Below are 11,723 nucleotides of genomic sequence, written 5' to 3' on the forward strand. Positions count from 1 at the left end.
TGAAAGTGGATCTTAGTGGCAGTTTTTAGTCTTTTCAATCATTCACTGGATTCTTCCGACCTTTAACAGTTGATAACGGCCGGTATACTCAACATGCTATGATGGCTGAACGTTTTTCTATTAAGACCCCTTTTGAGCTATTTCGAAAAATTCATAAAAATAAGAAGCCCCTTTTTTCTTTATAGATATTTGAATTTGGATACGTTTTGTTGCAAAAACCTTCACTTTAGGAAATGGCGACGACTGATGACAGTGAAATTCGTGTCAAAGCCATATGATTGTTCACCTATGTTCACGCATGACCTACACTTGCCAGTTCTATCGAAACAAAACATTCAATTCATAAATTGATAATTGTTATGATCTGAACCATTGTGAATGTGCAAATTTTAAGGTTAGGCGAATCCTTTGTTGCTCTTTATCCGGCCCGAAGGACCATTTATTAATTGGTTGCATATCAGTAATGTAGTAGTGATGATGGAAAAAAAGATGATGAAGATACATTGTACTTCAAAAGCATAAAAGAATTTGATTGGATCTATTTCTGTGTGGCTAGAAAATAACGGGACTGTTTTTTTGTGGGACAAACGGTGCGAACCTCAAAGTCATACGCCGCATTATCTAATCGCTGGGCATTATCCTTCATATTGCAGCCGGTTGAACGACACTAGTTTGCTCAGTTTGCACGTTGCCTTTGTTGTTATCGGTTGGTGGTTACTTCATCAGGCCAATGTTTCAGATGAAACTGCATTTCTTGGTGAATACTTTGAGCAGGGTTTGCTTTTCATAGCAATAAACATAGTGTGGAAACCTATGATATAATCAAATCCCTACATAACATATATTTCAATCAAATTGTGCAAAAATCCTTTGGCATGTCAATTTGTATTATTGAAAACCCACATTATTGAATAAAATGGTTCCATACACTTTCAACTTTCTATTCTACAGATTATTATCTTCAAAATTTTTAAATTGTTCAAGAAGTCAAGTTGCTTTTTTTTAGATAGCAATAAAGAGAAGGAGGATTGTGAATATTTTAACAACTGATGTGTTGAAATATAGTCATTAGTAATTTCAACTGAAACTTGAAGGAAAACAAAGCAAAACTCTTTTACTAATCACAAATTTACATGAAGTTGAAAACTTTCATGAGAAAAATTGATTTCTGGAAATAAAACCTATCTTTTTGTGTTTTTCCAACTAAATATTTCCCCAGAAATTTTGAACTTTTCCAGACGATGAGGATTTTCTGAGAAAAATTAACTATTCGGTATCGTATTAAGCCCCTGTATGTTATTTACGTTGCATCTACAAAACCATTCCAGAGCTCCGCTATTGACAGAAGATTGATAAACAATATCTAAGTATATTCTGAATGATCTTTCAGCTGACCTTTTTATGAGTAATATGAACGACGAATTGGGTTTTTGACCCAAACAAGATAAGGCTTATCAATATTCTTTGAAAGACATTTTTTTGTGGAGAAGTTAATACTTCTTACTGTTTTTTGGGTATATAACCTTCCACAATCTGAAAAATCAACAATCAATCGAAAAAAACTAAACATTTATACTTAGCTTTCTTTAATGGTTGAGGAAAACAATCATTTTCGTTTCCAAAACCTGAAATTCACTTTAAAACTTTTGCCTCAAATTGTGAATAGCTCTAATTCTTTTGAGAACTGAGACGCATCGGTTATAGATGTAATGTAAGGACAAATTTTAGGACTACCAATACATTGAGATCTGTTTTGACACAAACTAAACCCGTAAATACGGCTGAAAAAACGGAAGATTATATTCATAATGGACCTTGCTCCTGTGGAAAACTTATATAGGTCAAACCTCTAGCTCCCTAGATGTCAGACAAAATGAACATCGTGAATATATAAGGAGAAGACAAATGGAAGGATCACGCTATAGAATGGAGTGAAACAAAAATCATCAGCGAAGAATCAAGAACAAATTAGAAAACTCAGAGAATCCGTATATAATCTTTTAACAGCTGTGTGGAAATGGATCATACCTGGTTGAAAACGAAAATATGAACCTCAACTGAATTCTCAAAAAACATCTAGTGTATGTATTCAGAATTAGGGAACTGGGCGTCATTGATATTAGAGTAGACTCATAAAAACGGATGGTTGTACCTCAGGGGTCTATTCTAGGGCTACTGATTTTCTACCTACGGCAGATAAGGTAAGCACTGAAAATATAATTTTGTATGCAAATGCACTACAAAAGCCGCATCTGTAGTAACAAAACTTGAAGTTTTTACCTAGGTATTCATGTTATAGTGGCAAAGATACCCTTAAAAAATAAATTCAGAAAAACTTTCTTTATGCAGCTTTAGTGGAACATGCGGACATGCAAAACGAATCTCTCCTCAGAACATTCCCGTTTCCAATTAAAGTTGAACAGATTGCCTCTAAAACATACATCGATCCCAGACATGAGTTTTTTTAACACGCTTTCATTAGCTTCATCTGTATGTATGTATGTATGTTTGTTTGTAACTCTTAAGCTTGGGATCTGTATTTGACAGAATCATCGACATTAATGCTTGATCTATTCGCGTGCAGATGGCGCTCTACGTAACATCCTTGATATAATTCGAACTCACTTTACATGTATTTCTTCATTTGTAAAAAGTATTTTTTTTTATAAACATGCGCGCCTGCTTTATTTGTAACCCTTCTTTGCGCGACGGTTGCCTTGGGCTTGGTATCTGATTTTAGGCTCCCTCTTCGGAATCGGAAAATATCAATGGTCATTTTTCTAAACAATATACGGCTGATTGATCCCAGAGTTTAGATAAAATTAATATAGTTTAATAAGACTAAAAAACACGCTTTTTAGTTCGATGTTCTTTAAAAGCGTGTTTTTTACTTTTTTAAACTATATTCATTGTAATAGTAGTGATACCATGTTAATTTAATGTTATATCTATTTCAAACATTAAGCCCTTTTTATTAGGTGCTTGATTCAACATCATTATGTTTGATTACACAGGTTGAACTACTTAATATTAATGATATGATTCACTTTTGAGATTGCACCATTGTTATACATTGTTCCAAGCATCACAGTCTTGAATAACTTCTTCACAGCTATGAGAGGAGTCAAGGGGAGTTAGACTGGGTGTATGAGGTGATCACCCTCTTCTCCCTAATACTGATAACTTGACGAATCGAGGCCAGCCAAATCCATCTGCTCATCAATCCAGTTCCTGAACTTTGCGACATTACCATAAACCCCCGGGATCTGATCTTCTCCGCAGCCGATACCCCAAGCCACAATACCAGCTTGGAAGTACCTATCACGTGACCCAGGAATGGGGCAGACCAGCGGACTGCCTCCGTCACCCTTACAAGTATCTTTATTGAGTTCCCCTCCAGCACAGATGAAGGTAGAATGGAGATTGAAGAACCTCCCCAAGCGGGTGGTGCGGAGTTTTTCTTGGCACTGGAGACTGGGTACGATGGGGAGATCGATTTTCTTCAGGATAACTTGGTACTTTCCCTTCTTGCCGAAGATGTCTTTGCCCCAGCCAGTAGCGAAGCATCTTCCTGACTGCACCACGTCATCCTGAAGGGGTAAGCAGGCGGTTCCAATGTGTTCCATCATTTCTACGGGGGATTCAAGTGTTAGCAGAGCCACGTCGTTGTACAGAGCCCCGGAGTAATACTCGGGGTGGATCGTTACGGACTTCACCAGTCTGTCCTGGTACGGGTATGGCTCAGCTTTGTTTTGGGAGTCCCACTCGCCAGCTCTGACCTTGAAACTTTTGTTCCTGTCGCTGACGCAATGAGCTGCTGTCACCACCACTTTGGGGTGGATGAGAGATCCTCCACATTGGTAGACGTGTGTTTTTTCCCGCAAAATCGCCACCATCCAAGGGAACTCGCCGAATTGTGCTTCGTTGTCTGTGTCGCCAGTTATCCTGAAGTCGATCCCTTCGCTATTGCGGTAACCGCATCCAGTGGGAGATTTGACGTTGGGTCGGGGGGGAACAGTTGGTTCGAGTCTGATGTTTTCCAGGCTACAGCAGGTTTCCAAGACGTTCGAGCAAGGGTTGATGTTACTCCTGAAATCGAAAGAGGCATTTGGAAGTTTGCGATGGTAGTTTCAGATGAAAATTCACTGTTAAAAGTTTGAGACTCAAGGCTTCTCTTTCTTAAAAAATTTAATGATCTTTAAAATGAGTTGGTAACTATTATTGATCAGCTGTTTTATTCACATCTTTATTTCTTATAGATTAAATTATATTAGTGTTTCGAATAACATTTAGTCCGATATACCTAAGAAGGAAACAATGACCATACAACAATAGAGGTAGAATCAAGATTTATCTCACTCGTGTCCTATTTTATATGCTTTTCCCGATTTTTATCTTCTCACTTGTTGATATTTTGCTGTGAGACCAAACAAAATCACGGTTGATCTGAATCTAACCTCAATAAACAACCAACAATTAATTCCATTCCTCATTTGAGAAGAGTGGCAGAAAATTTCAAATTTTTCGGGCAAATGAAAAAATCAGCCCTTCCTGGATTGTCTTTTGAAGTGTTTGGGTATACAAGCCACTTTAAATATCTTTAAGTCCCATGGACTATGACAGCCACAAATATTCAAGAAAAATAATTGACCATCGATAAAACTCGATGATCTAGACTTGAATGTCCCATGTATTGTGACATTAGACTTTGATGTCCCATGTATTGTGACATTAGACTTTGATGTCCCATGTATTGTGACATTATACTTTGATGTCCCATGTATTGTGACATTATACTTTGATGTCCCATGTATTGTGACATTAGACTTTGATGTCCCATGTATTGTGACATTAGACTTTGATGTCCCATGTATTGTAACATTAGACTTTGATGGCCCATGTATTCGGACATTAGACTTTAATGTTCCGTGTATTGGGACATTAGACTTTAATTTCCCATGTATTGAGACATTAAAGTCTAGATAAAATCCTTTTGCAACATATCAATTGATTATTCGAAAGCCCATACCTAATATCAATGATTCCTTTGCCATTCCTGATGATTGTTCCATTTTCGCAAAGATAATAGCGAACACAAGTACAGTTGGCAATTCTGGCACCATTAGTGTTGTTTCCAAAATTTGGTTGCAAATCTATGGCTGGTACCACCGTACTCTCTTGTTGATTATTGTTTGTTGGTGGTTTTCCAAACACATTTTCTACTAAGGCGCTTAGGTTCCGCTGTTCATGTACTGATGAAGAAAACAAAGACACCAGGAGTACAATAGACCAGGTAGGAGACATCTGAAAAACAAAATAAGATTGAAAGTTATTCACGTCCTAAATATAACTGTCCTTGTTGTGGAACAAAAATAGAAAATCTGCAGGTGGAAGCCCATGTTCCTTGTACTTTTTGTCACAGTTTGTATTTCCAAAATGTGGGTTTTGAATGAAAAATCTGCCGGTGTTAGGTCAGGTGGTCGTGTTGGTCCGCTGTATGTAATTCAAATTTATCACAATCATGATTTTGTTGATGAATGAATATTTTCTAAGATAGTTGCAGGTAACACAAAAAAGTGGATTAGCGCCATTCAGGCCTAAGTGGCGCAGTAATTATCTCGACTGAAACAATACAAAATATATAATGAAACTACTTACTTTCTTGTGGTTCAATGAGTTACAACAAAGAGGAAATTTGTTACTTCCACCTCAATTCCAGCTAGTTCGGGCCTGGATATTTCCCGAGAAATATGACGTAGATATCGGTATTAACTAAATGAAGAGAAATTCCAAGAGTACTTATAGACGTCTACGTCAAGATTAATTGAATAAATATGGTTTAGTAAGCGAGGATGCTAGTGGGGACTGATGAGTTCAGAAGTTATCAGGTTTTGTTGTCATTATACTGTTTCTTTTTAGTTCTCAAGATGATTATTTTGTCAAAATTTCTACATACCATAACTTTTCAAACATTGAACAGATATTCAAGATATTCACTTTATTGTGGGGTTTCCACTGAACAGTTTAACAAAATCAACTAATATCTGTCTAGTTGGTGCTTCATATAATTCAACAACTTCAAGCATATGAACTTTGTCTACTTGGGATAAATATTTGTTATTCTAACAAACTTCAAATTTGAAACTTCCATTCCATTTTATTCCATCCTACCCCAACCATCTCACCCCACATAGCTGGTTAAGGAATCCAAATATACTCCACAAAACAATACACATTTCTAGAAACAATGAACCTAGAGAAACACCAACAAAAAGGATATTACCTATAAAACGTAAAATTTGTGCCATATGTACAGTGTGTCAATTTTAAAACTTACAAATGATCTATATCTCACGAACGAAAGCTGATATCGAAAAATGCTTGAAATTATTTCTAGGATAGTAATGGGGAACTAAGTGACATGAAAGAGAACTCACCCCCATCAACCTCCTAGGCCCTACCCACCAAAACACAAAAAGTTTAAAATGCAAACCCCTACTTGTGATACATAATTGTAAAGACTATGAAAAATGCTATCCAATGGTATAAATAATAATTGTACAGGGTGAAGCAATAATTGTAAATTGGGTACATTATTTTTCACATGGAGCAGAGCTTTATATATACAGATACAAGGTAACGTTAACATCTTGTTCTTGCAGAAAGCAGGTCTACATCAGCTATCCGTGGGTGCAATATTAAAGATAGTTCTAATTATTCTTTTTTGAACAATAAAAACACGGTTTGCCCCCACAGAAGAACCCCACATTAATACATTTTCAGCCATATGTGATACGCCAATGAATAGTAAACAGTCCTGATACCATCTAAACTAAGCACGTCTTTGATCTGTTGCATTGCAAATAACGCTTGATTCAATTTTTTGCAGACTTAATCGATATCAAACGCCTTAGCCAAGTTAAATAATATTGAAACTACGTACTTACTTCCTCGATTTCATTGTAAATAAACTCAAATTTTCTAGCAATAGCAGTCTCAACTGATCTAAGCTTTTCTAAAACCATGATGATCGGTTAGAATCTTGTATTTTTCGAGAAAAGCAATAATTCTATTTGCTACTACTTTTTCAATAACTTTAGATGGAATACTCAGTAATGATATTTGGCGATAGTTATCTATATCTTCATGTGAACCCTTTTTATGAATAGGAATAACTTTGGCTGTTTTAGTTCCCCCTTACACTGTATAGTACTGAAGTTTCTACTATTTCCGGACAGACTATTGATACCGAATTTCAAGGTAACTTTAAGGCCGGAGAAAATGAAATCAACCACAGATTCTGGCAGTTATATTTTAAAAATCAGTTAGGTCTCTATACAAAACAATGATACATCTCTGAAACAAAACTAAACAACAATAAACTTAAAAAAAAAACAACTATTAAGAATTCAAAAATTCCAAAGTATCACTTATGGTCCGAAATCCAAGTTGTGGTACCATTGGAGAGTATCCTACTCGACGGTTTTCTCCTGGCATTTTCGTTGTAGAACGGGCAGTATTTTCTAGTATGAGCCCTGTCTCCCGTCTCTCCGCAAACTTCGCAGACATATCTTCTCAAAATCGGGCAGGTCGTTAAACCATCACGGGTTTTGAGTGGGTGAGAGCTGTAAACGTGCGCAGGCTCGCCGTTTTTCAAACAGAATTTGCATAACAAATCAAAGCTGGGTGGACGGTTCCAGGGATCATGCTGTATTGAAGTGTCCTAGAAAAAGAAGAAGATTAAGTGGACTGACTAAACGAGCTGTTGAAACTCGCTTTGAAGAACACGCACCACATATCCTATTTCGAAGAACAAGAAAGTCTTATGTCGCTAAAAACTATCTGAAATCAGTTGAGTTTGGTACATGCACTAGACTTTTTAATGCTTCAATTAGTGACATGAGAATTATGAAGAGTGACAAAGGTCCTATTCCAAAGAGTGACGAGAAAATTTGTACCAAATAAATCATTGATGTGTCACTGTTAGATATGAATAAGTAATATCTAGAGTACATGAAATGTTCCTTTCCACCAAACATCTTTGAAATACCTACATTCTGTACTGTTGTCAATCCAGTTGCGTTCTCTACCTGCGATTGATTATCCTTGTCACCCAGTACTTGAACTCTCTCCACGTACTCATTCCGACCTCTTTTGGTAGGGGTCGAGGTGAGGTTCGTGGGGAAGTCCAAAAGAAAGGAATTATCGTGAAGGTTACTGGTTTCAAGGAAGCCTGAGTCGGGCAGCGAAAACCCCGTGTGGGATGAGCTACATTGAAACTGGTTCTTCATTTCTAAACGAAGACAGATGTTGACGTATTGCGAAGTTTGCTCTCGTATGGACGAAATGGACCCTGAGCTGCTTGAAGACCAAGACGTGAGGACGTTCGTGTTGATTTTAGCTGTGTTGTAAATGCTGTCTGAAATGAAGAGAATATTTACTGGAAATGGAAATCTCTAAGAATTGGATGTTCAAAAATTATCATTTTCTTTTTCAATACCCAAATAATAAATGTTCGATGTTTGAGACTGATTGCGCCATCTCCTGAATAGAAGCTGAACTTTTCACACTTGTGGCTATTACCCAAGAGATGGCAAAATAGATTATTTCCTGAAAACTTTGTATCAGCAACTGAAAATATGAATTCTTGGAAAGTATTGCAGATAAGTTCAATAAGCGATATTTAATAAGTTTTTGAAGGTTATTATCAGATGAATCGGAAAATGAATTAACCGCTCAAAGAGGATTAGATATCGATGAAGAAACTTACTCGCTTTTACAGATACAGTATACTAAACTTTAATGAAATGTGTTTTCATTGTTCTTATAGCTTATATTTAGTATTTGCTGTAGACCGTCTACTGAGGATACTCTCTATTCTTGTTCGATTGATGACCTATTTATTTTATAGAAATTCATATTAAATATAGAAAATAACTTTTGACCAATTTCTATCAGAACCGGTTTCGGTTTATTACATTTGAAAATGGTCTAAGGAACCCAAACCGCTCGTAGAAATAAGACAAAAGTTATTTTCTTCACTGTCCACTCTCTACTGTATTTGTAAACGTTTTGAGAGAATTATATTTCATTGAAAAAATAAGTAAAATTTTGATTTTGGTTCATTTGGTATTTGCTGAAGACCGTCTTTTGAGGACACTTTCCATTTTTCCGTGTTTGTAAGCGTTTTGAAAAAATAATTTTTAATTAAAAAAAAAAATGAGAAAAATTTTGATTTGTCCTGCTATCTCGTGAATAAAAGCTGAAACTTTCAATAATACAAAAGTGAGAAGAAACCTGTAATTTGAAACGTGGACGTCGATACAAAGTATAAAAGTTTAGTGTGGCTTCTGATCAAGAGATGGCAAAAGAGTTGTATATTTTTTAAAACGAAAGCATATTTTTTTTGTACGAAATTTCAAAATTTTGTTTGAATTTTTACCACAAATGAAGACTAGAACTGAAACTGGGTGTCAGTTCTGTCGCATAGACTTGGAAAATCTTCGTAAACAGTTACATTCGCTATTCAGCTTCTATTATTTCCGGTGGACTAGCAAAACAAAAAATTTCAATTTCAAAAGTTTTTGACAAACGAAAAACAAATATTAGACCTTGAGGATTTATTATTTGAACGATTTTAAAAAAGATATTTTTCACTTTCCATCGAAGTATTTTACTTTTTTTGTCCTGCCATCTCGTGAATAGAAGCTGAAACTTTCAATAATGCAGAAGTAGGAAGAAACCTGTAATATGGAATGTGGAGATCGAGACAAAGTGTACAAGTTTAGTGTGGCTTCTGACCACGAGATGGCACAAGAGTTGTACATTTTTTAAATTGAGAGCATATTTTTTTTGGTGCAAAATTCCAAAGTGTTGTTTACATTTTTACCACAAATGAAGAGTAGAACCGAAACTGGATGTCAGTTCTGTCTCATAGACCTGTAAGTGAAAATCTTCGTAAAACAGTTACATTCGCTATTCAGCTTCTAAAAAGCTGAATAGCAAAAAGCAAAAAATTTCAATTTCAAAAGTTTTGGACAAACGAAAAACAAATATTAGACCTTGAGAATTTATTATTTGAACGATTTTAAAAAAGATATTTTTCACTTTCCATCGAAGTATTTACAAACTTTTTTTGTCCTGCCATCTCGTGAATAGAAGCTGAAACTTTCAATAATTCAAAAGTAGGAAGAAACCTGTAATTTGAAATGTAGACATCGAGACAAAGTGTACAAGTTTAGTGTGGCTTCTGACCACGAGATGGCAAAAGAGTTGTGCATTTCTTAAAACGATAATATATATTTTTTGATGCGAAATTCCAAGATGTTTAAATTTTTACTACAAATGAAGAATAGAACTGAAATTGGGATCAGCTCTATCGCATAGACTTGTAAGTGAAAATCTTCGTAAACAGTTACATTCGCTATTCAGCTTCCTAAAAGCATTATTTAAGGTGGACTAGCGAAACAAAAAATTTCAAATATAAGACATTGAGGATTTATTATTTGAATGATTAAAAAAAAAGTTATTTTTTACTTTCCTAAGTATTTCAAACATTTTTTCACTATTTTAGATTTTGAAAAAACAATTACAATACGATAATATTTATTATTTTATATTAATCTGTATCTGAAAGAAATAATCATGGTCAAATCCATGCAAAAGAAAAAATGAGTACCTAGTTGTAGGCCCAAGAATGGTAAAAAAAGGTAAATTTGGCAAATAAAAGTACTTTTTCTCATTATATCTTAATACAAAAAGGAAAGTAGTGAAATTTTATAGAAAAACATTTCTGTTTAACCAGTGGCGGCGCACAGTAAGTTAGTGTTAGTATACAATCCAGAATTATTTTATAAATCCATTAAATCCTTCAGACCATGGAAAAAGGAACAAAAATCTCATTAAATACGAAACAATAGGCATTTTAACAATTTACGATATTCACAAAAGAGAATTTTAGACAGCTTTTTCCAATTTATTGAAAAAGAAATGAAATTTCATCGAGTGGTAGGAATTACTCAAAATTCTACACTCAAAAAATCATCACCAATTGTACTCACTGAAAAAAAAATGAAAAAATTCTTGTTTTAACCGAAACCCTCAAAAAAATTGATAATAAACGAAACCAAAATCAGTTATTACACTTACTTTCCTCTTCATATGAACGGTAGTGGAGTGAAGTTCCTAGATTGGGTTCGAAAAAATCATCTTCCATCAAGAAACTCAGGTTTTCTCTAACGAAGTCGTCGTCGAAAAAGAAAGGAAAATCTTCACACTCGTCACTCATTATCAAAACGCCAAAGGAAAAATTACAAACGACCACTGTCAAATTGCCACACCAAATGAACAAAATTCTGGCCTTTCCAACACCTTAAATTCCAGGGCTTTGAGAAAAAAACTGCCACTTTTGATTTCCAAGTTAACTTGAAAGCGCGGCAAGAAGGGCGGCCGCCCTCAAAGTCGATTTATTCAAAGCAGCGGCTTCTTTAGCGGCAACTACAAAGGTTTTCGGCATGCGCCGGTGAAAAATTGAAAATTACCGACGAAATTTTATTGCTTTCGCAGAAAAAACTGTTGGGGAGTATTATTTTCGGGTTATTTTCTGTTGGTTGGTTATCTTAACGATGTAAAATAGAGTAGAAAAATGATTTGAAGGGAGGACTGCTGTGATAAGAAAGTTTGATTTCTTGTATGTGTGTTTGTGATGAATGGACTCAAAACCC

The 11,723-nt window shown here is 35.3% G+C and overlaps 2 protein-coding genes across 2 annotated transcripts; both read right to left on the bottom strand.

The window, feature by feature from the left end:
* Window positions 1–2,931: 2,931 nt before the first annotated feature.
* Window positions 2,932–5,832, bottom strand: LOC111514958 (phenoloxidase-activating factor 2). The gene is made up of 3 exons (XM_023171200.2): window positions 5,659–5,832; window positions 5,030–5,304; window positions 2,932–4,089 (listed from the first exon to the last, which is right to left on the bottom strand). The coding sequence occupies exons 2-3, from the start codon at window positions 5,302–5,304 to the stop codon at window positions 3,171–3,173; spliced, it is 1,194 nt and encodes a 397-aa protein (XP_023026968.2). The 5' UTR covers window positions 5,659–5,832; the 3' UTR covers window positions 2,932–3,170.
* Window positions 5,833–7,296: 1,464 nt separating this feature from the next.
* LOC111514959 (uncharacterized) lies at window positions 7,297–11,514 on the bottom strand. Its single transcript, XM_074185078.1, has 3 exons — window positions 11,149–11,514; window positions 8,055–8,419; window positions 7,297–7,723 (listed from the first exon to the last, which is right to left on the bottom strand). The coding sequence occupies exons 1-3, from the start codon at window positions 11,285–11,287 to the stop codon at window positions 7,427–7,429; spliced, it is 801 nt and encodes a 266-aa protein (XP_074041179.1). The 5' UTR covers window positions 11,288–11,514; the 3' UTR covers window positions 7,297–7,426.
* Between the last annotated feature and the right edge of the window lie 209 nt (window positions 11,515–11,723).

Source organism: Leptinotarsa decemlineata, unplaced genomic scaffold, assembly GCF_025532065.1.
Source record: "Leptinotarsa decemlineata unplaced genomic scaffold, Ldec_3_MD MMD2_tig00026361_RagTag_RagTag, whole genome shotgun sequence".
Lineage (NCBI taxonomy): Eukaryota > Metazoa > Arthropoda > Insecta > Coleoptera > Chrysomelidae > Leptinotarsa > Leptinotarsa decemlineata.